We start from the raw sequence: 25,407 nt of genomic DNA, 5'->3' as shown, positions 1-25,407 counted from the left end.
CATTGATATCCAAGAACCGTTTGTTTTGGGGGTAACATACCTTCTAGGTGTTTATTACGAACGTCGGGAGCGGCGAAATCCTTTGGTTGCATACCCACACTTTCTTTTCCATGAATCAAAGATGGGTATACTTTCTTTTACATATAGCAAACATTCCATGATTTGAGATTAAAAGTCGTTTATATAGAAGAAGAAAAGAGCTTTATATTAATGGATAAATAATAAAATAAAATAAATTAGGTGGCGATACAGTCCGTTGAGAACTAGGCTCTAGTTGCCAGTGATGGAGGGGACCTACAATTGTAACGGCTAATTTCAGAAAGAATTTTTCATGGCAAGAAGAACTTGTCAATTCGTCCCAAGAAGCAGTACAAGTTAAAAAAAAACTTTAGATAGCACAGGCAGGGATCGAACCCAAGGCTTCTAGCATGACAGTCCAACGCACTTTTTTTCTTTTTTTTTAATTCATTTTTATTCATTAACCTATCTTAAAGCTAGACAAATATTCATAAGACTAGCTTAGTTAACCATAACTTACAACTAACTTACTGGTCCCATAGGAACACTCAAAGTTAAACAATAATACTTAATTCTAATGCCTTTCGGCCCTAAGATCTATATAACTTCAATTCAATTGTTTATTTTTGTATTCATTAGAAAATTTAAAAAAAATAATATCTATATCCTTTTTATTTTTACTTAAAGACTACTTAAAAATAGGTCCTTAAATAAAAAAACTAACTTAAACTACCTATTCTACCTATAAGCTACTTAAAACTAGAACAACCACAGCAGCAAATCTAACTATCTAACACTTGTTGTTGTCCTTTTTTTTCTTATTCCATGTTTGTTTTTATATATTTAATTAATTTTTTTTTATATTTTGGTTTGTATTTTGTACCGAATGAAGTCACCAAAACTGGTTCTCCTGCTTCACCCTTTCAATTCGGTCCCTTTCGGACACAGCCCTAATGAACCGAAGAAGCTCTGCTCCGCCATGACGTCCCGACAGCCCAACACACTAACCTTCATGCCCCGAGTACTAGCTGATATTAATGGATGTGGTGTTATTTTGCGGTATACAATTGTTGTTTTTTTTTTTCAGAAGCTTGTCTTCATTCATGGCTGTGGTAAGCTTCTGTACCGTGCAAATGAATGACGTCGATAACCAATGTACGTTTAGGAAATAGGGAACATTTCTAAATGCTCATCTAGCATTTCCACTATAGGAAAATCAATTACTACGAAATACTTTAAACTAAATATATGTGACAACTCTCAACCATTCCTGTGTGGGAGTAATTTTATCAGGAACGGAGGAGAAAGTAAAATAATAACCTAGACTTCAAAGTTGATTCCAATCAGAAAATGTGTGTCCAATGACAGAATCAACCTCTCAAAAAAGTTCCAATGATTGGTTTCAATGATGAAAACCAATGATATCTACAACAAGTGACAATTCAAACCTTAAAATGGTTAAAAACTTTGAATGAAAAATAATTATGCAACATACATAAATATTAGGATAGGTATTCGTATCAACATAATCAACATATTTTCAGCACAATTCCATTTAATGTCTTTTGTATAAGACTTCCTTGTCAAATGGGAAAAGGAATAAGAAATATTTGTTTAAAATAAAAAATACAAGTAAAAATGGACTTGTAGCTTGCTTGAGAGGTTTTTTGTAGATAGTTGTGTTCTTAGTAGTTTTCGCACGATCAATTGAAAGAAGAGGTTAATGACTTGATCAAAATGTACGTTCAAAGAATACAGTTGACTGCAAAAGAAGTCCCTTATGTTGGTTAAACCTGCTTATTGTCTAGACCTTAAGCTGATTTACTGTACAATCTGCATACAAGTGATAGGTTAGGTAGGTATATACCTTTACAATAAATAATTTAAATGCTGTCTTGAGGTGCCGTAAGGTTTATGAGGCAAAACTATTATTTATTGTAAGTTTATTCAAAAAATGTTTTTATAGTACAATTTACCACAAACTTGTATAGTTGGAGTTGTTATTTTTGAATTGATTATTCTGCTCTAAAGATACTACTCCCACTAGCACAGTCAATGTTGAAATGAATAAGCTGATTTGCTTCCATATGTTCCTCAGAATCAACAGCGGTTTTATTTGTTTTCACATGTTGTCGATCATGCTTTCCTAAAACTACTTCATCATCTGCCATATGAAATATGTCTAACACGGGTGATAGTTGTTGTTTTTGTTTTTCAACTTCTTGTGGTTTTTGAATAGCTTTGTATTTATGAGTTTTCATATGTGATCGTAAGGTGCCCAACTGCTGGAACTTCATTGTACAGATATTACAAGTATGCCGGCGTTCTCCTGTGTGCGTTCGCATATGGATGCTACAATCGCTTTTTTGGGCAAATGCTCGCGAACAAAACTTACAACTGTAAGGCTTCTCACCTGTATGAGTACGTCGATGATTTTTAAGAGTATTCAAAGCAGTAAAGCGCATTGGACAGAAGTCACAAGAGTATGGCCTCTCGCCAGTGTGAATTCGTTTATGTTTAACCAAAGAACTAGAAGTTGTAAAAGCTGATGAACACGTGTCGCATCGAAATGGTTGATCACCGTTGTGACTTCGAAGGTGGGCATAAAGTTCTCCTTTGCTTACAAATGTTTGATGGCACTTCTCACATCTAAAAGGCTTCGTTTTGTTGTGACGCATAACATGTTGCTTGAGATTTGCATTTTGGCTGAAGGCTTTACCGCACAGATCACATACAAATGGCTTTTCCCCGGTATGAATACGCATGTGGTCCTTAAGAGTTGAACGCATAGTGAATACTAAAAAAATGTAAAATAGAATCTTTAATGATGTCTTATTTTTTAATATTATATAGGTATATATAATTATAACACTTTATCTACTTTATGAGGTATTTTCTTTTTTAATTATTGTTAACAATCGTTAGCTATTATCGTTTCTAAACGTTAAGATTGTTACAACATATAACAATAAAACGTCACTACATCGTTTTTAAACGCATTGTTGAACTCTCAATTTTTTAAGATTTGTAACAATTAGCAATTCATTGAACTGTCAAAGTGATTTATTTACTAACAAGTCATTTTTTTGTGGTTTGGGAGAAAATGATTAACTTAAAAGCAATTTATATATACAAATTGGACCAAAAATGTTCATTACAAAAATGAAAACAAAACCAGATACCTTGAGAAAATCAAAAATATGTGCAGTTGGAATTCATAAAATCTTTAAGTACAGTCCAAGTCACCAAATGAAAACATAATTAAACCTTTTCCCAAAAAGCCAGATAAAATTTCAAGTACAACAAAAAGTTTAATTGAAGAAGAAGAAAATCTTCGTCAGAAAACATATTTAGATGAAAACGACAAACAAACTCTCAAATTATTGAGAAAACGTATCAAAACAATGTTAAAGATGACATTTAAATAAGAAAATATTGAAAATGTACTTGGTAGATAACAAATCAATCAAAAAAGCAAAAGAACAATTTTCTAAAGTAAAAGAATGGATGATTGCTTTAGATGACAAAAAAACAAAAAAAAAGAGATAGAAACGAAATAAAAAATATGTCCGTCGCAAATTTGTTCAAAGACCTATACCAATCAAAGTTTACTTTTTGACCAAACCACTTCAGAAATGCCAGATTTGGATCACTATGATAGCTTTCCAATGTTTTTGAAATCGGAAGTGGAAGAGTCGATCAACAAACTGAAGTCAGGAAAAAGCTTTGGAAATGCGGAAATGCTTAAAATTGGAAAAAGCTCGATCTTAAATGCTTTAACATTTATATTTAATCAAATTTGATACATGAAGAACTACCATATCAATGGACAGAAACAAACATAATCCCCATTCACAAAAAGGTTAAAAAAAGATGATATTAGTAATTATAGACCAATAAGTATTATATCAATAATATACAAAGTATACGCTAAATGTCTATTAAGAAGATGTAAAGATACATTCAACAGAAACCAACCAAAAGAATAAGCAAGTTTTCGATCGGGATATTGTACAACAGACCATCTTCAATCAACCAACCAACTGATTGAGAAAAGTGTGGAGTATAACAAAGATATTTATGTATATAGCATTTGTTGATTTTTATGAAGCATTCGATTCTGTAGAAAATATTAAAATATGGCAAGCCTTAAAGCAGCAAGGTATCCCACAAAAATTATAAGAATCTTGAGAATCTTATACATGAAGAATACATCAAAAATAGCAACTGAAGTGAAAGGTCCAACGTTTACAATAGGCAGAGGAGTAAGACAAGGAGATCCTCTTTCACCAGCACTTTTCTGTGCATTGTTGGAAAAAATATTTAGAAGCACAGACATTGAAAACCTTTCGGGTTTAACGTATGGCAGTAGTTTGAAATGAATAGAGAAGCATGGAATATTTTGGGGGAGGCTTATACTCTTAACATATTATGAAGAAAATTAGCACTCGGAATATACAGTCCCTGGCCATATTATTAGACGCACTTTAGATTTTATGCAAAATTGTAATTTCCAACTATTTTAATCAGGTTTTCGAATATTGTAATGCATTTAAATTATTTTGTATGCATAATATAACGTACTTCCTAGAAATAAAGCAACAGATTCAAAAAAAAATGTTTAAATTAATATTTTTTTCAATATTTTTTTGAACCTCCCTTTGCTTTAATAAGAGTCTCAATTTTTCGCGGCATACTGTCAATGCATGATTTGACTGTTTCCTGCATTTGTACGTGGTGATTAAACAAGTGAATTACTCTACTCCCCTCTTCATCAGCTCCCACACATTTTCAATATGTCAATCAGGGCTGTTTCCCGGCTAGTCCAACAAAGGGATGTTTTTTCCCTCAAATAAGTTTTAATGGACCGGACTGTGTGGCATGGAGCTCCATCTTGCATAAAAATGTAACCATACATCCATTCTTGAACGTTAAAAATAGTGCGTATAATATAAAAAGTATAATATAAAAATTCTGCAGTCTAATAATATGGCCAGGGGATGGTCAAAATCTTATGTTTGGTTGTTAATTTTTCTCACCAATTCTTTTTAAGTTCGTTTTCATTTCGTTCCCTAATACTTATTCCTTACTTAAGTTTTTTTCATTACCGACAATGAAATTTGCTTATGAAATCTTAGGGTAAATTCACAAACGTTAAATTTTTTGGTAGTGATTAGGCACCACTGCGTTTTTGCGATGCTGATCGTGGCGCAGATGATTACGATGCGATGCTGATCGTCAAAAAGTTTTACGATGGATCTATTTACATTCATTTATGTATTAAATATGATGATACACAAATATATTATTGTAACATGAATAAAAGCCACAAACTTCATGTATACTCAGCGTATACCTGGATCTGGATCAATACAAAACTATTTTTTTTCTATTGAAAGAAACCAGATTAAGAAAAACTAAAATTAAAGACAATTTAAACAAAAATCTATCGGAAAGTTCGGACGTTATAGTGGAACCACTTTTTTCGAATTCATTACCATCGAAATGCCATGTTTGATTTAAATCTCGAGTTCGAAATTTTTACGAATGCAAAACGAACAGAAAAAGGCTTCTTTACATAGATCACACGAAGAATTTTTTTCTCGAACCGACCGCCAAGGTGCTTTCATACGCTTTTGTCATAGTCCATGCTTCTGCACCGTATAGCAGGACGGGGATGATAATGGTTTTATATAGCAACACTTTGGTCCCTCGAGAAGGGACTTTTCCACTCAATTGCTTTCTTAGTCCAAAGAAACAGCGGATAGCAAGAGTTATTCGGCGTTTGATCTCAGCGCTGTTGTTGTGTTCTGCGTTTACAGCGTAGCCTAGGTAGACGAAGTCCTTGACTACCTCAAAGTTACGTCTGTCGATGGTTACGTTTTGACCAAGACGTCGGTGTTGGATTTCCTTTCTTGACGACAGCATGTACTTTGTTTTGCCCTCATTAACCGTTTACCCCATTTTTACCGCCTCTGCCTCAGTACTCAAAAAATCACACGACCGCGCATCACCTTGTCTTTTTTGACATCGAAAGTTGTTTCCAACCTTTATGGAGCAGCGTGAATTCTCCATGGTCATCCTGCACAAACGGACGAGTTTGGCAGTCGGAAAAGGATTTGGCGATCTCTGGCGATTGTAGCCGTTCGACGTTGTACCTTCTCCCAGCACCTCCCTGTTTTGCCTTGGGTCTGGAAATCCGAAGTGCTGCCTTGGCTACAACGAGGTAGTGGTCCGAGTCGATGTTAGCTCCTCGGAAAGTTCATACATCCATGATGCTGGAAGCGTGTCTGGCATCGATCGCAATATGGTCAATCGCTAAAGACTTCTTGCCTAAGTCTGGCTCCAATGACGAAGCCGCATCCAAATAAGCGCTGTTGGTTTTCCTGGTAGCAGTCACCATAGTAAATATCGCAGTTTTTCATACTCCTTTTGCCCAGCCCATCCCATCGTATTTCCTGGATGGCGGTGTTGTCTGCTTTATACCGGTCTAGGGCCTCCACTAATTCTTCGACCGCACTTGGTCTGTTTAGGGACCTAACATTCCACGTGCATATCCAAAGTTCGTTGTCCTTAATTTATTTGCGTTGGTTGTCAACAGTAAATCCGTCCGTATCAGAGGCTTGTTGGTGCTTCGCAACTATGAAAGCTTTTAAGTAGCCAGGAAGTCACCCCGGCGGCACAACCCCCAACCTGGAGGGCCAGATCCTAAGTATAACTCCAAGGATGGGGAGCCGGATAAAACCGCTCCTTATAGACCTGGGCACCGAATAAGTCGAAGAAGCCCTATAAGGTGTTCACTAAGTAGTTCAACCTTACTGGAACTGTAGACGCTACCGTTGATTCTATCTCGGGAATTCCTCCGCTGCCGTCTGGATAAGAAGAGGTGCCTTAGTGGAAACACCTCTCCCCTCCTCTCTCGTTTGCTGCCACCAACAACTTTCCACTGGGGTTGGAACCCAATCTCCAGTTGAGGTACTAGGCACCCGATGTTCACCACGGGGAGGTGAGAGTAGGAGTTGATAGACAGAGGTGGGATTTGAGAAAAACTTGTGGACGCTTGTGTCCTCTTGAATGCACATGTCTACCATTTGAACATGTGTTGTACATCTCGTTGTTAATTTTTTTAAAAGCGCGAGTCAAATATGTCATTTCATTTAAAGAGACACATCCAAATCACATCACAGAACTTCATACTATGCTTAACAGTAGGAACCATACACTCGGGAAGCATATTTTGTTCAGCGTTGAGTCGAACGAAACCCCTACGATTTTGTACCAAGTACCTCAATTAGATTTATCCCTCCGTAAATCTTTGCTGAAATGTTTCTTCATCCAGCCTTTACGCTTTTTTGCCCAATCTAAAAGTTTCACCTTGTTTTGTGGTCGAAGAAGTATTTTTTGAACTGCAAATCGACAAGTCCAGTATAGTTGTATTTATTTCGGCACGTGTTTTCGGTACTCTTTATCTCCTGTTTCGTTTGCTGGTTGTTACTATAAGCACTTCCTCTTGCTTGAAGATCTGGGTCGCCCTGAGTAGTTTATCCTCAAGAACTCCAATTTCAGCATACCGCTCAATGGCACCTTTAACTCAGCCTTTAGAAATATTTAACTGCGAAACCGGTCTATCAAATACAACACCCAATTTTACAGATTTAGTTCTTATGAAGAATAACGGAAGAATAACGGAATATTGTTATTTGGAATATCAAACTGTTTAGGCATGTCTGTTAAAGTATGGCATTCAAGGCCAAATCACGTTCGCTGGAAAAAATGTATTTTTAAGGTTTTTTTTTTTATGTAATTTCGTTCCCATTCATAAAATGAAAATGATGTTGGTGCTTGCATGTAATTCGATATGATGATGATTTGTGAGTTTCGTTGTGTTTTCTTCAATTTTGTTATTAGTTTGATATGATTTGGGATGGGTTTATTTTCAAATTTCTTTTTTTTTTTCTCAAAACATTATTGGGATAATAGACTAATCAAACTTTACAGTATAAAATTGCAAATGTACATACATAAGTAGAGGTAGGTATATTGTTTAAGCTAAAATTAGGTAGGTAATTAATAATTACATATATGTATGTAGGTATTCATATACACAAATGGAGGTTAGTAGGTTAATATGTATAACATAAGATGGGGACGTAACTATTAGGTTTTTCAATTATTTTAGTAGTATTTTAAGCAGATTTCTTTGCTTTAAAACAAAGATTCTTCAAAACCTTTTTGGATCACCAGTCCACTGTGCGTAACACAAATAACATAACATTTTTACTCGCGATGTTGAATTTTTGTATATACATTTTGTAGTAGATAGGTATATGGCTTTTAGAATTATTTTTTTACTTTGTTTTTTCTTTACGTATTTTGCTTTGGTTGCCGGTTGCATGGAAGTAGTTTTTAATTTTTTGTAATCGCATATGTACGTACGTTCGGACGTCCGAATCGACATTTTTTTATAAAAAATAAAAACCTAAAAAATGACTAAAAGTTCGGGCAAATTGATTTTCTACTTAATTAATTAAACTGTTTCATTATATGCAAAATATTGTTGGACATTTTTAAATGTTAAGAATTATTCAGCTGACAACTTTTTTACGAAAACACGAAAACCTACAAACATTTTGAGCAAGACAAATTGGAAGACGGGATAAGAAGTTATCAGTGTGAGTCCCATGCCAGCCTCTTTTTATAATAATGTCTTGCGCCAACCTTGAACAAAACATAATTATATTTATTTGTTTGAAATTAGCAAAGGTATCTATAAAAGTTAACCTTCCCTCGGAAAAGGCAGTACCTGAGTATAATTTGACAAAATTTTGAACACAAATATTGAGGGAGGTATACCTCATTTGTGTGTGTAGTACCCGTGGCATGATCGTTAGTGCGTTGGACTGCCTTCCCAGATGGAGAAGTTTCGGGTGTTTGAGCGGCAGTGTTTACGACGCTGTACCGGCTTATATCGAACAGCCGAGTCTTCTTATGTGCATTATTTTTCCAACGAGGTCCTATTCAACGGAGCTCGAATCAACAGAATTGACAATTTCGTGATAAAACTCGTTCGAGGTCACATTGCAAGAGCTATGTCTTCGACCAACAATTTAATTTTCGGGCGTTCTATCCGAACGACGAGTATTTTGAGAGTGCACGCTTGAGCGGCTTTATTCCACCAGAGGCATTCCTCTTTTTAGACAAATGCGGTCTGATATAGGATAGATTGGCAGTCCCGTTAATCTACCACGTCAGACGAAGAACCGTGGATAGGCGACTCCCGTACAATCGGGACGTCATGGCACAAGGTGGAGCGGAGTTCCTTCGTTTCAGTAGGGCTGTGCCCGAGCGGGACCGAACTGATAGGGTGAAGCAGGAGAACCAGTTTTGGTGGCTTCAATCGGCACTTGATAGTGGGTAGTCGGGATGGGGTCTAAGCCTTGGCCGGCTTACATACTTGTTTTATAGTTTTAGGGTTTAGTTTTAAGTAGAATAGGCATGGTGGCAAAAAAATAAAAAAAAAACATGGAATATAAAAAGAAAACAAAATTAAAAAAAAAAGACTGTAAAATATAAAAACAAAAAACGTTAGATTTGCTGCTGTGGTTGTTCTAGTTTTAAGTAGTTTATAGGTAGAATAGGTAGTTTAAGTTAGTTTTAAGTTTTATATATTAGGGACCTTATTTAAGTAGTTTTTAAGCAAAAATAAAAAGGATATTGATATTAGTTTTTTTTTAATTTTCTAATTAATACAAAAATAAATAAAATTGAATTGAAGTTAAAATAGATCTAAGGGCCGAAAGGCATTAGTAGTTAGTGTTATAGTTTAACTTAGAGTGTCCGTATGGGACCATTAAGTTAGTTGTAAGTTATGGATAATTAGGCTAGTTTTATGCATTTTTGTCTAGCTTTAAGATAGGTTTAAGAATGAATTAATAAAAATGAATTATATAAAAAAAGTGCGTTGGACTGTCATGCGAGAGGTCTTGGGTTCGATCACTGCATGTGCCATCTAAAAGTTTTATTCACGTGTGCTCTTGCGTGGAATTGACACATTCTCCAAGAGTAATTCTTGTCATGAAAAGTGCTTTCTCAAATTTAGCCGTTCGGATTCGGCCTATATACTGTAGGTCCCTTCCATTTCTGATAATATTACTCGCACACAGGAATGGTTGAGAGTTGTAAGTCACTAGGCCCTGGTTCTTCATGAACTGTTGCGCCACCTAATGTATTTATTTTTTGTATACCTTATTTGTAGATTTATATCACAATATGTCTACTTTAAATACCAGTTGAATAGATAAAGGTTATCAGTAGGTGTATGAATGAAATTAATTTGAAGTTAATATTTTCCGAACCGAACATACATTTTTACCAAACGTATGTACTATTTTTTGTAGATTTTATTTTTTATGAAAAACCGACTGTTGGATTTTTACGACGCTGTACCGGCTTATATCGAACAGCCGAGTCTTCTTATGTGCATTATTTTTCCAACGAGGTCCTATTCAACGGGGCTCGAATCAACAGAATTGACAATTTCGTGATAAAACTCGTTCGAGGTCACATTGCAAGAGCTATGTCTTCGACCAACAATTTAATTTTCGGGCGTTCTATCCGAACGACGAGTATTTTGAGAGTGCACGCTTGAGCGGCTTTATTCCACCAGAGGCATTCCTCTTTTTAGACAAATGCGGTCTGATACAGGATAGATTGGCAGTCCCGTTAATCTACCACGTCAGACGAAGAACCGTGGATAGGCGACTCCCGTACAATCGGGACGTCATGGCACAAGGTGGAGCGGACCTCCTTCGTTTCAGTAGGGCTGTGCCCGAGCGGGACCGAACTGATAGGGTGAAGCAGGAGAACCAGTTTTGGTGGCTTCAATCGGCACTTGATAGTGGGTAGTCGGGATGGGGTCTAAGCCTTGGCCGGCTTACATACTTGTTTTATAGTTTTAGGGTTTAGTTTTAAGTAGAATAGGCATGGTGGCAAAAAAATAAAAAAAAATAAAAAAAAACATGGAATATAAAAAGAAAACAAAATTAAAAAAAAAGACTGTAAAATATAAAAACAAAAAACGTTAGATTTGCTGCTGTGGTTGTTCTAGTTTTAAGTAGTTTATAGGTAGAATAGGTAGTTTAAGTTAGTTTTAAGTTTTATATATTAGGGACCTTATTTAAGTAGTTTTTAAGCAAAAATAAAAAGGATATTGATATTAGTTTTTTTTTAATTTTCTAATTAATACAAAAATAAATAAAATTGAATTGAAGTTAAAATAGATCTAAGGGCCGAAAGGCATTAGTAGTTAGTGTTATAGTTTAACTTAGAGTGTCCGTATGGGACCATTAAGTTAGTTGTAAGTTATGGATAATTAGGCTAGTTTTATGCATTTTTGTCTAGCTTTAAGATAGGTTTAAGAATGAATTAATAAAAATGAATTATATAAAAAAAGTGCGTTGGACTGTCATGCGAGAGGTCTTGGGTTCGATCACTGCATGTGCCATCTAAAAGTTTTATTCACGTGTGCTCTTGCGTGGAATTGACACATTCTCCAAGAGTAATTCTTGTCATGAAAAGTGCTTTCTCAAATTTAGCCGTTCGGATTCGGCCTATATACTGTAGGTCCCTTCCATTTCTGATAATATTACTCGCACACAGGAATGGTTGAGAGTTGTAAGTCACTAGGCCCTGGTTCTTCATGAACTGTTGCGCCATCTAATGTATTTATTTTTTGTATACCTTATTTGTAGATTTATATCACAATATGTCTACTTTAAATACCAGTTGAATAGATAAAGGTTATCAGTAGGTGTATGAATGAAATTAATTTGAAGTTAATATTTTCCGAACCGAACATACATTTTTACCAAACGTATGTACTATTTTTTGTAGATTTTATTTTTTATGAAAAACCGACTGTTGGATTTTTACGACGCTGTACCGGCTTATATCGAACAGCCGAGTCTTCTTATGTGCATTATTTTTCCAACGAGGTCCTATTCAACGGGGCTCGAATCAACAGAATTGACAATTTCGTGATAAAACTCGTTCGAGGTCACATTGCAAGAGCTATGTCTTCGACCAACAATTTAATTTTCGGGCGTTCTATCCGAACGACGAGTATTTTGAGAGTGCACGCTTGAGCGGCTTTATTCCACCAGAGGCATTCCTCTTTTTAGACAAATGCGGTCTGATACAGGATAGATTGGCAGTCCCGTTAATCTACCACGTCAGACGAAGAACCGTGGATAGGCGACTCCCGTACAATCGGGACGTCATGGCACAAGGTGGAGCGGACCTCCTTCGTTTCAGTAGGGCTGTGCCCGAGCGGGACCGAACTGATAGGGTGAAGCAGGAGAACCAGTTTTGGTGGCTTCAATCGGCACTTGATAGTGGGTAGTCGGGATGGGGTCTAAGCCTTGGCCGGCTTACATACTTGTTTTATAGTTTTAGGGTTTAGTTTTAAGTAGAATAGGCATGGTGGCAAAAAAATAAAAAAAAATAAAAAAAAACATGGAATATAAAAAGAAAACAAAATTAAAAAAAAAAGACTGTAAAATATAAAAACAAAAAACGTTAGATTTGCTGCTGTGGTTGTTCTAGTTTTAAGTAGTTTATAGGTAGAATAGGTAGTTTAAGTTAGTTTTAAGTTTTATATATTAGGGACCTTATTTCAGTAGTTTTTAAGCAAAAATAAAAAGGATATTGATATTAGTTTTTTTTTAATTTTCTAATTAATACAAAAATAAATAAAATTGAATTGAAGTTAAAATAGATCTAAGGGCCGAAAGGCATTAGTAGTTAGTGTTATAGTTTAACTTAGAGTGTCCGTATGGGACCATTAAGTTAGTTGTAAGTTATGGATAATTAGGCTAGTTTTATGCATTTTTGTCTAGCTTTAAGATAGGTTTAAGAATGAATTAATAAAAATGAATTATATAAAAAAAGTGCGTTGGACTGTCATGCGAGAGGTCTTGGGTTCGATCACTGCATGTGCCATCTAAAAGTTTTATTCACGTGTGCTCTTGCGTGGAATTGACACATTCTCCAAGAGTAATTCTTGTCATGAAAAGTGCTTTCTCAAATTTAGCCGTTCGGATTCGGCCTATATACTGTAGGTCCCTTCCATTTCTGATAATATTACTCGCACACAGGAATGGTTGAGAGTTGTAAGTCACTAGGCCCTGGTTCTTCATGAACTGTTGCGCCACCTAATGTATTTATTTTTTGTATACCTTATTTGTAGATTTATATCACAATATGTCTACTTTAAATACCAGTTGAATAGATAAAGGTTATCAGTAGGTGTATGAATGAAATTAATTTGAAGTTAATATTTTCCGAACCGAACATACATTTTTACCAAACGTATGTACTATTTTTTGTAGATTTTATTTTTTATGAAAAACCGACTGTTGGATTTTTATGAAAAATTAACTGAATGTCGAAAACAATATTTCTTATAAGATACAATTAGCTCAAAGCCATAAACTTTAGATATTTGAGTCGAAAATCAATTCTTACCAACTTTTAATAATGTTTTTTTTTTAGGTTTTAATTTTTTATAGAACAATAGTCTATTTGATTCTTCTCCAAATTTTACCAGATGTCAAAAATTAATTGTTGCACAAATTACACACGTTACAATATATTATTTAAATTTTAATTCAAGTCTCTAGCGTTATTGGTTCGTGAGATATTCTGGGTTAACTAAAATTTTTAAATTGCTATGGTAAGAAGACCACCCACTAAATTTTGCATTTTGTTGTATAAAAAAAATTATTTGAAGTCGATATCTCTACTGTTTTTTCAGCGATGGACAACAAAAACAACTTCTAAAAAACTTTTTAATTCAACTCTAGGGACCTTGAAACGTCGAAAAATGTCAAAATTTTCAATTCGACAAACCGGACCGATTACAATAACTTCTTATGAAAAATTAAAAATACCTATTTCTACACTACATATACGAAACTATACTTACCAATAGTTAATAAGTAAAGAAAAAATACTTTTAATTGGATTTTTCTTTAAGTCACACATCATAAAATAGACGAGCTGTCGAAATTGTATCAAAGGTAATTACAACAGCAAACAACATACCAACCTACCTAAATATAAACTATAATTTTATGTTATTTATGTCCTTTAAGGTTTATTGTTATTAATTATAATTATACCTACAACAAAAGTAGGATTGGAAAATAAATAAATGACATACATTTTAACTATCAAATTATTCAATTACATAGACCAACATAAAGAATTAATTCTGGTTTGTATTTCAGACTAAACATATTTATAAATACTGTACCTACCTATCTACTAATCTCACACAAAGTGCTGAGCGTAGGATATTATCCATGTCCGATTGATATTAGGAATTCCATATGAAATTTTATGAAATACCTACCTACCTATACCCTTATATCTAAAATTTGAATTTGAGATCAAACCCACATTCTGAAAAAATCACCAACCAACCAAAAACAAACTCGACGGAAAACTATATTTTCACTAATCACAATTATTACACAAATTGGTCAATAAATTAACTCAACCTATTGATATTTATCTACAAAAAAACTTTAAAAGTCAAACAAATCTAATCTTCAAATATTGCAGAAAAACTTAATGCCAAATAAAAGCAAAATACCCACCAGCCAAAATATACATAACTATAACCAAACGTATAACTACCCCCATATTCTTTCTTTTTATATCACAATATGTCTACTTTAAATACCAGTTGAATAGATAAAGGTTATCAGTAGGTGTATGAATGAAATTAATTTGAAGTTAATATTTTCCGAACCGAACATACATTTTTACCAAACGTATGTACTATTTTTTGTAGATTTTATTTTTTATGAAAAACCGACTGTTGGATTTTTACGACGCTGTACCGGCTTATATCGAACAGCCGAGTCTTCTTATGTGCATTATTTTTCCAACGAGGTCCTATTCAACGGGGCTCGAATCAACAGAATTGACAATTTCGTGATAAAACTCGTTCGAGGTCACATTGCAAGAGCTATGTCTTCGACCAACAATTTAATTTTCGGGCGTTCTATCCGAACGACGAGTATTTTGAGAGTGCACGCTTGAGCGGCTTTATTCCACCAGAGGCATTCCTCTTTTTAGACAAATGCGGTCTGATACAGGATAGATTGGCAGTCCCGTTAATCTACCACGTCAGACGAAGAACCGTGGATAGGCGACTCCCGTACAATCGGGACGTCATGGCACAAGGTGGAGCGGACCTCCTTCGTTTCAGTAGGGCTGTGCCCGAGCGGGACCGAACTGATAGGGTGAAGCAGGAGAACCAGTTTTGGTGGCTTCAATCGGCACTTGATAGTGGGTAGTCGGGATGGGGTCTAAGCCTTGGCCGGCTTACATACTTGTTTTATAGTTTTAGGGTTTAGTTTTAAGTAGAATAGGCATGGTGGCAAAAAAATAAAAAAAAATAAAAAAAAACATGGAATATAAAAAGAAAACAAAATTAAAAAAAAAGACTGTAAAATATAAAAACAAAAAACGTTAGATTTGCTGCTGTGGTTGTTCTAGTTTTAAGTAGTTTATAGGTAGAATAGGTAGTTTAAGTTAGTTTTAAGTTTTATATATTAGGGACCTTATTTCAGTAGTTTTTAAGCAAAAATAAAAAGGATATTGATATTAGTTTTTTTTTAATTTTCTAATTAATACAAAAATAAATAAAATTGAATTGAAGTTAAAATAGATCTAAGGGCCGAAAGGCATTAGTAGTTAGTGTTATAGTTTAACTTAGAGTGTCCGTATGGGACCATTAAGTTAGTTGTAAGTTATGGATAATTAGGCTAGTTTTATGCATTTTTGTCTAGCTTTAAGATAGGTTTAAGAATGAATTAATAAAAATGAATTATATAAAAAAAGTGCGTTGGACTGTCATGCGAGAGGTCTTGGGTTCGATCACTGCATGTGCCATCTAAAAGTTTTATTCACGTGTGCTCTTGCGTGGAATTGACACATTCTCCAAGAGTAATTCTTGTCATGAAAAGTGCTTTCTCAAATTTAGCCGTTCGGATTCGGCCTATATACTGTAGGTCCCTTCCATTTCTGATAATATTACTCGCACACAGGAATGGTTGAGAGTTGTAAGTCACTAGGCCCTGGTTCTTCATGAACTGTTGCGCCACCTAATGTATTTATTTTTTGTATACCTTATTTGTAGATTTATATCACAATATGTCTACTTTAAATACCAGTTGAATAGATAAAGGTTATCAGTAGGTGTATGAATGAAATTAATTTGAAGTTAATATTTTCCGAACCGAACATACATTTTTACCAAACGTATGTACTATTTTTTGTAGATTTTATTTTTTATGAAAAACCGACTGTTGGATTTTTATGAAAAATTAACTGAATGTCGAAAACAATATTTCTTATAAGATACAATTAGCTCAAAGCCATAAACTTTAGATATTTGAGTCGAAAATCAATTCTTACCAACTTTTAATAATGTTTTTTTTTTAGGTTTTAATTTTTTATAGAACAATAGTCTATTTGATTCTTCTCCAAATTTTACCAGATGTCAAAAATTAATTGTTGCACAAATTACACACGTTACAATATATTATTTAAATTTTAATTCAAGTCACTAGCGTTATTGGTTCGTGAGATATTCTGGGTTAACTAAAATTTTTAAATTGCTATGGTAAGAAGACCACCCACTAAATTTTGCATTTTGTTGTATAAAAAAAATTATTTGAAGTCGATATCTCTACTGTTTTTTCAGCGATGGACAACAAAAACAACTTCTAAAAACCTTTTTAATTCAACTCTAGGGACCTTGAAACGTCGAAAAATGTCAAAATTTTCAATTCGACAAACCGGACCGATTACAATAACTTCTTATGAAAAATTAAAAATACCTATTTCTACACTACATATACGAAACTATACTTACCAATAGTTAATAAGTAAAGAAAAAATACTTTTAATTGGATTTTTCTTTAAGTCACACATCATAAAATAGACGAGCTGTCGAAATTGTATCAAAGGTAATTACAACAGCAAACAACATACCAACCTACCTAAATATAAACTATAATTTTATGTTATTTATGTCCTTTAAGGTTTATTGTTATTAATTATAATTATACCTACAACAAAAGTAGGATTGGAAAATAAATAAATGACATACATTTTAACTATCAAATTATTCAATTACATAGACCAACATAAAGAATTAATTCTGGTTTGTATTTCAGACTAAACATATTTATAAATACTGTACCTACCTATCTACTAATCTCACACAAAGTGCTGAGCGTAGGATATTATCCATGTCCGATTGATATTAGGAATTCCATATGAAATTTTATGAAATACCTACCTACCTATACCCTTATATCTAAAATTTGAATTTGAGATCAAACCCACATTCTGAAAAAATCACCAACCAACCAAAAACAAACTCGACGGAAAACTATATTTTCACTAATCACAATTATTACACAAATTGGTCAATAAATTAACTCAACCTATTGATATTTATCTACAAAAAAACTTTAAAAGTCAAACAAATCTAATCTTCAAATATTGCAGAAAAACTTAATGCCAAATAAAAGCAAAATACCCACCAGCCAAAATATACATAACTATAACCAAACGTATAACTACCCCCATATTCTTCTTTTTCACAAAGCTCTGCAGAACCAGAACCAAAATCGCATCGTAGCTTTGTATACATATTACAAATCATTTTGCATAGATGTACAAAGATCGCACACAAGGAGAAGCAGACTTATAAACAAAAATCGATAAAAGATCCTTAACAGCTGATGCAAGCATACAAAAATTTCATTCGTCCCCTTATTAGACGCAATATTAAGATATTTTTCTTTGCTTTGACGTTTTAAATATAACAGTGCTTTGATACAAAGAAAAAACAAAAACAAATTCATCGACCTTGATATGGAAGCTTAGTATATGAAAACATATATAAGGATAGGCTCCAATATAATGAAGGAAATTTTGTCTACTTTTTTGGTGGAAAATTAATTATCTCCCTTATTCTGCTGGCTGCTTATGGGAATGGAAATAATATTTTTCTGTCTCTCCCGCTGAATTTCTCCACTTTCAATACTAGCGCCTAACACTCGGCATCCAGTTGCCCTAAAAGTTTTTGTTCATGAGAGTACTATAGTTTTCATATACAAAAATAAAAGCTACTAATGGCAATCACTGGATGCTCATAAGGCGCATGGTCGTTTGAGCAATGTTCGATGTCCACATCTATTTGTAAGTATTCAATGCTACTATTTATTATCAATTGATCAAAACTAGTATTATCCTTCAGGGTTTTGTTGCTTCCCTTAGAAGAGGGCGTCCTCAAGTGTGTATAGAGGGTTTGGGGGAAATTACACGTGGACCAAAAAGCATCTATGTGAAGGAACACAGAAAAATAAACTGAATATGAACAAAGAGATTATGAGGAAAATTGCGATCTTTCAGAGGTGCGTATGCGGTACATGGGACGTCGTCAAGCAACGACTGTAAAAAAAAATAAAAATAAAATGTGAACTCATTCTTGGGAATGTCACATTTCGTTTACTAGCTTTAGTAACCGCCAATTGACATGGGTCCGGATAAAGAACCACCGCTTATTGAATTTAAAAAAGATGGAGTATTTAAGGAGATATCAAATTGTAGGTCCGCATTGTACACAATGAAAAGTTCTACAAATTGTTGGCTTACAATATAAAAATGAGGAGCTACGCATTGTAGGACAAACAAACTAAAACTACTTTGGAAATACGAGACCTCGATAAACTGACTACAGAAGAAAAGGCATGTCATATCAGACTACATAAAAAAAAACAGGAATTTGTTTCAAGTGTGAAAAGATCATAAAAACATTCAGATGCAGAGTCCCAAAGGACTATTTATACGCAAACTTTGAAAACCAAAGTAACATGTGCCGGGACATTGGAAGAAACAAAGGAGGGCCTCCTTAAAATGATCACAATCCTCCAAGCAAACGGCAACAGGAGTCGAACGGAGGATAACCTCTTGTTCAAGCTTATAGATGAACTATAATGAACTACGCCACCATCTTTAAGCAAAATAACTTTAACCACGTCTCATATGTATTATGCGCACTAAGGTAGGCATAAACTGGCATACTAACATGATAAAACGCCTATTCAAGAAATGTTGGAATGTCTTAATGCATTTCTTTCCAAAAGTCCCTCATAACCAGCTGAAGTAATTTTTGATTTTACGACCTCAAGCTTAATTGCTCCATAATACCTCTTTTTATTTTTTCAATTTATATTGTTTTTCGTCTGAAAAAAACACGTGATACCATTCGTTTTCCAGCTAATTGAAGCTCTAATCGCACTAGATTCTGTTATTCGTAGAGTAATGTGGTTTTTTCTTAAATATTCGTTAAATCTGAAATCTGTTGAGCGCATACAGGTAAAATTTCGGTATCTAAGCTTATTAACGATAGTTTTTTTAAAAACTGGCCTCCTTGCCAGTTTTCCTGAAATTTTAGAGTAGGAAGTGAAAACACTACAATTGTTGGTTAAAACTGTCCAGCACTTGAAAATGCTGGTTTTGTTTGATTCATTTGAGTTCAAGTTAAAGCTATTGAAAAACAGGAAACTGCAGATGAAATATCCAACGCAAGCCAAAATAAGGATTCAATGACAGAGTCAAATGCTGATGATGGACTGTTATATGTAAGTGATGTTGCTATGTTTCGAAACGGGGCGGGTCGTCTTGCAAGAAAAAAGAAAAGAAAAAGAATGAAAGTTGGACTTGGCGAAATGAAAAACTGGAAACTGTTAAGGAATATAAATACCTCGGTGTTTGGATTACTCAAACGCTATCATTCAAAAATCATTTACAAGAAAAACTTACAGAATCCAAACGCGCGATAAACTGTAATTGGAAAACAGTATTCTGCAATCGAAATATAGCTTCAACTGCAAAATACAGAATTTTTGAGGCAGTAGTCAGATCAATTATGTGTTATGCGGCACAAGTTTGGGGTATTCTCGAGTTTGAAGAAGTAGAAAAACTCTTACGTTTTTTCTTAAAAAGAATATTCAGACTTCCAGAAAATTCACCAACCTACATTCTGCACCTCGAAACTGGTCTACCTTCACTGTATTTGTACACTTTTGATTTACACTTTTCATATATAATAAAGACCTTGAAACTCCCTAATCATCGCCTCGCAAATAAAATCGCTTTGCATCTCAAAAACAGAAATGAACAATTTTTTTCGGAATGGAGAAGACTGAGCCTAGAGCATGATGTTCCACTCCAACTAGAAAATGAAGATTATTTAAGAATAAACCTGCAAACCCTTTTAAGTAAAATTGAAGACTAGAAATGCTTTCATCGATCATTGTCAACAAAGTCAAACAAGATGCTCGTATAAGCTTTTAAACCATTTAATGGAAGAAAATAATTGCTTTAATGACCAGAATAGTCTAGATGTTATCAGTACTATCTTTAAAGCGAGAGGCGAACTCCTCAGACTTAATTACGTACCCTACATAAGCGAGCAAAATACGGAATGCACCTTGTGCAATATGAGAACTAGGGAAGACATATGTCATTTCATTGGCATATGTCCTATTTTAAACTCAATCAGAAGATCAATCTGGAGAAAAAAAAACTCTTAATGGAGATGAAATTCAGGGTATTCTTAATGGCAAAAATTGGACACTTCTTTACTGCTACATCAAAACTGCCTATAAATATCGAAATCAAATCATAAACGAATCTTTTTGATTCTGCCTTTAATTTTATAATCAAATAATTCATTTTTATATTTATTGTATTAGTTTATCTACTTGTTATTAATGTCAACTTTGCGTTAAATTAACTCATACTTTGTATTAAGAAATATTATTGCTCTCTTTTCGGCTGACGGCACATGCCAATGCTCTTTTGTGATAACTACCAAACTATGTCATTACTTCTTATAAATGTAAATAAAAATCACACTTACTACTACTAGACAAACTTAAAGATGATATAAAAAATGTATCTGAATATGAACAAACTGAAATTAAATACGGAAAAAACGAAAGTATTGATTTTGCCCAGTAATAGTGAAATAAATTATATTGAAGAATTCGAATGTGTAAAGGAAATTAATATTAATAGATAGTAATTTAAACTTTGAAAGGCATTTTGAAAGTATGTATAAAAATATATCTAAAAAAATCGGTTTCTTTCGAAGAATAAGAATGAAATTAAGTACTTCAATGGCAATAAAAATATACAACACTATAATTAAACCACATTTTGAGTGTTGCCCAACAATACTATTATTGGGGACTAATGGCATGATTCAAAACCTTCAAATATTACAAAATAAAGCTATGAGGTCGATATTGAAATGTAATAGATATACACCCATAGATATAACATGTTAAGTATTTTAAACTGGTTAAGTATTAAACAAAGAATAATTTTTTGCACATTACTGTTTATATACAAGATTAAAAATAATTTAACGCCAAACTATCTTCAAAGAAAATTGACGAGAAGAGCTGATGTTCAGCCACATAACCTTAGAAAAAATAACAATTTAAATGTACAATTTTTCACAAATAATAGAACCCAAAATATGTTGTTTTATAAAGGATTACAAATGTTCAATAGTCTGCCAAATGATGTACAAATCGAAAAAATACGCTAAGATTTAAAAATAAAATATCACAATTTCTCAAACACAACTACTAAGTTATCATAAAAAATTGTATATACTTTTATTAATTAAATTATTTTGTCCTTTTTTTTGTATTATGTAAGTTGTTTTAAGTATTAAAATTGTAAAATAGCGTTGTTAATGCTAAATAAACATCAATCAATCAATCAAAAAAGAGACAATTCCTAGTTGTTCTGAATGATGTAAGACGAGATGGAATACATTTTTCCCCTTAATTGCCCTAAGGATTGGCAAGGAAAATATGTATACAGAAAAACATTTGTCACATTAACTATTGTCGCTATGTATTATATTTAAATGATGTTTGGGTATTTTATAAGATTCATGCGTTTAATGATGTAATGTGTTGTTATATAATTAGTATACAAGAAACAATAATATATGAAAGAATATAATATAATTCTCAGAATTACTAACCTTTTCTGCAATTAGGACATTGGTGCTTTCGATTGATACATTCATGTTCTTCACGGTGTTTGTCTAATTCGAGTTTACTGTCCAAATTTTCACCGCAAGTCTCACAAAAAGGCTTGTGTGCTTTCATATGTTCCTTTAAAGTAGTCATTGATATAAAGACCTTCATACAATCTCCACAGGTGAACTGCGGTTTTGTGCATTTATTTAATTTAATGTGTATATTCAAAGAAGCCTGCACTGCAAAGAGTGCTCCGCAGCGTGGACAACGTAATTCTGTTCCATGTGGTTGTACATTCTGGCTAATAAGTTGAGATTTCTGTTTAACAATGCTCTCTCCGATTTCTTCAATCAAATTCAGTTCGTATTCTTCTTCATCGCTGTTGTTGATTTCCTCTTGGCAACATTGGAGAACTTCTTCGTGCACGGGTGGTTCAGTAGATGTTAACTCGTTGCAACTATGTACTTTGATTACATGCTTTTTAAGATTTCTGGAATGAACAAAAGACATTGGGCACATCGAACACTTTGTTTCCTTTGACGAACATTCGAGCATGAAAGTAGGCGCAGACTTTTTAGCAATAGCATCGTCATGATTTATCAAATGTGCTTCCTCATATTGAGTTTCATGGACGAATTTTGTAAAAATGATGCTGTAGTCGTTGGAATTTTGGTCATCATCTAAAATGTCTCCGTTTTTATCTTTATCATTTATTATTTCGTTGTTCTCTGTTTGAAAAGGGGAGAAGGCAGATTCTACATCTTTAATCTGACCAGATTGAATTACATTGCTTTCAATCACTAGGGAGGGGTATAACCCCTTTACATTTTCATTTTCTTCCGAAACTCTGTTCTGTATTTCGTCTTTATTTTCTTCAAATACTTTAGATGCAGGTTTTGACTCAATAATTTCAGACGGACTTGAATTTGATGAGAGGACTTTCTGCGTTATTAATGGATCTTTAGGAATATTGAGAAGTTGTCTTAAAGTTCTATCAGAGTTCTCACATTTTATTTTAAAGGAAAAACATCGATTTATTTCGCTGATGCACATAAGACACACTTTTTCTGGCAGACCATCTGTAATTTTAGCCTATAATAAATATAATTTGTTGAAAAAAATATATTAGTTAGCACATTTAAAACTCACTTCGACTTTCATTATGTCTCTCAACATATCAGCCACACATCCGCTGCCCATGGACCCTTGGCTATCATATATGGAAAGTAAATTTCCGTCTAATCCTAGACAAGTTCGACATATTTTTGCTACTTCAATTGACATGGTGTCTTGTTACTAACCACATAAATCGGTTTATTAGATAAAGTTGAAATTTAATAAACTTATTGAATGGCTATTTTTTGATGAAAATATTGTATTTGTATACAATAGCTGTGTTCCAGACATTTCTCGCACTAAAAGTTGGTCAAATGTCAAATTTGAGGAGTAGGGATGAATGCTCTCAGAGAAAGCAAAATCTAAAAATGTCTGGAACGGTTTTCGCACCAATTTGTACCAGAGAGAAAAAAACTAAAACTAGTTTTTTCTCTCTGTATGTACTAGTAGGGAACACTTTTTTAAAGTAAAAAATTAATACAAATTTCTTCTTCACTTCTTCAGCAACAGTTTTATATTCCTACCCTCGCACTAAATGTAATCCTGGCGCGCTCTCTATTGTAAGCATAGACACACCATATAAAGATCGGAATCTTTCGTACGTTTTACCCTCCAACACCCATTTGTTTACATTGTTGTATTTGTAATTTGACATTACGTCCATTTTGAAATATGAAATCCAACAAAAATTCGATGCGGTGTATTTACTTGTTTTGACAGATGTTTTTTTTAATTAAAATAGCTGTGGTGAGAATTTGACGTCTACTACGAATTGTTTTGTTTACTAAAATGAAAATGCAATTTTATATTTCAATTCAATCAATTCAAATCAATTGATTTGAAATTGTTTATTATATAGCTAAATTAATTTCTTTATAAACCCAAGTAACAATACGGTCGATGGAACTGTTGGTGGGACATTTACATAAATAAAACTATAAAATATTAAACATTTGTGTGCTTTGAATATGGCCGCCCATTTCAATCAACTTTCATTCAATAAAAGATTCTTTTTGAACCCTCCTAAGTGTGTATGAAATTTGTGTTAAATTGTCCATCAATTATGTACTCAAAGTACATTCCAACTTTCTTCAATGATGGTTTAAGTTTTCGTATGATAGGTATGCGGAAAATCATATTAATTTTGTGGCATTAATATTTGGCCCGACATGTTGATATCTTTAGCGTACAACAGTGATGAACATTGATTGTATTGCTATTCTTATTTTTGGTTCTTGATTTTAATCAACTCCCATTGTTTAGAAATAACTAATAATTTTTTTCAAAAACTATGCAATCAACACACGTCATTAGTAATTAGAAAATGAGAACCAAAATATAATATTAAGCAATAAGCACGATACTCTATTAAATATTATGTTGCATTTCAATACAATCAGATAGGAACATGTTGTTTTCCTTATAAGTGATTAATGTCTAAGAAACTATAAATTCTTTGTTTAACCATATTTGATGACAGTTTACAACAAAAATGTTTTTCAATGTTAGTAAGTTAGCATCTGAGATGATCTGATAAATAAATATTTTTTAAAAATATAATATCTCAACAGTCTATTTTAATTTGCATAGTTTTGACTTGATTTAAAAACAAGCTAATAGACAAAAGTGTTGGCTTTAACGAAATTTAAAAAAACTTAGTTAAAAGTATTACAATTATTTTTTTCCATTTAGAGTACATATTTTTTAAAATAAAATAGACCCCCTCCTATAGTAAAAAATGCTTGTTTTTAACTGTTCTATACAAATCCGTCATCAAACTTTGTTGCCTGAGTTATCGTACTCTTCCCAAAAAATGCAATACCTTATGTCGCCGTAGCCACTAGGTCAGAGAGAAAAAACTAATCGAGAGAGCCAAATTTCCTCGTCTTCGTCCCTTTGAAACCTCTTGATCTCATTTTTTGTAGCGTGTTGAATTCGTATCGGTGTGTACATGTTTTCACCTCGAAAAGCAGAGAGAATCAAGACATTTGATATTTCTTTCTCTCTCTGGTTTTCACAAATTAATTCTAGCAAACAATTTTCGTTTGTCAAAAAATTACGGTAAACGTAAAAACCATTGACATACTATACATATAACGGTAGATTGTGGTGAATTTGT

At 33.4% G+C, this 25,407-nt stretch overlaps 1 protein-coding gene across 1 annotated transcript; it reads right to left on the bottom strand.

Moving 5' to 3' along the window:
* Nucleotides 1-1,913: 1,913 nt before the first annotated feature.
* Nucleotides 1,914-23,797, bottom strand: LOC129938687 (zinc finger protein ZFP2-like). Its single transcript, XM_056046377.1, has 3 exons — nt 23,322-23,797; nt 22,175-23,264; nt 1,914-2,815 (listed from the first exon to the last, which is right to left on the bottom strand). Exons 1-3 carry the CDS (start codon nt 23,454-23,456, stop codon nt 2,034-2,036), a joined length of 2,007 nt encoding a protein of 668 aa, XP_055902352.1. The 5' UTR covers nt 23,457-23,797; the 3' UTR covers nt 1,914-2,033.
* Nucleotides 23,798-25,407: the final 1,610 nt, after the last annotated feature.

The sequence above is a fragment of the Eupeodes corollae genome, chromosome 1 (genome assembly GCF_945859685.1).
Source record: "Eupeodes corollae chromosome 1, idEupCoro1.1, whole genome shotgun sequence".
NCBI classification, from domain to species: Eukaryota; Metazoa; Arthropoda; class Insecta; order Diptera; family Syrphidae; genus Eupeodes; species Eupeodes corollae.
The sequence above is the reverse complement of the archived record's forward strand: the minus strand, read 5'-3'. Positions and strand labels throughout refer to the sequence as shown.

Bases quoted from the DNA above. Each gene is read 5' to 3' on its own strand.
- LOC129938687 (XM_056046377.1), bottom strand. From the start codon at position 23,456: ATGTCAATTGAAGTAGCAAAAATATGTCGAACTTGTCTAGGATTAGAC. The intron at 23,265-23,321 runs GTGAGTTTTAAA...TATTTATTATAG, and splicing joins GAGACATAATGAAAGTCGAA to GCTAAAATTACAGATGGTCT. The intron at 2,816-22,174 runs GTTAGTAATTCT...ACATTTTTTTAG, and splicing joins ATGTCCTAATTGCAGAAAAG to TATTCACTATGCGTTCAACT.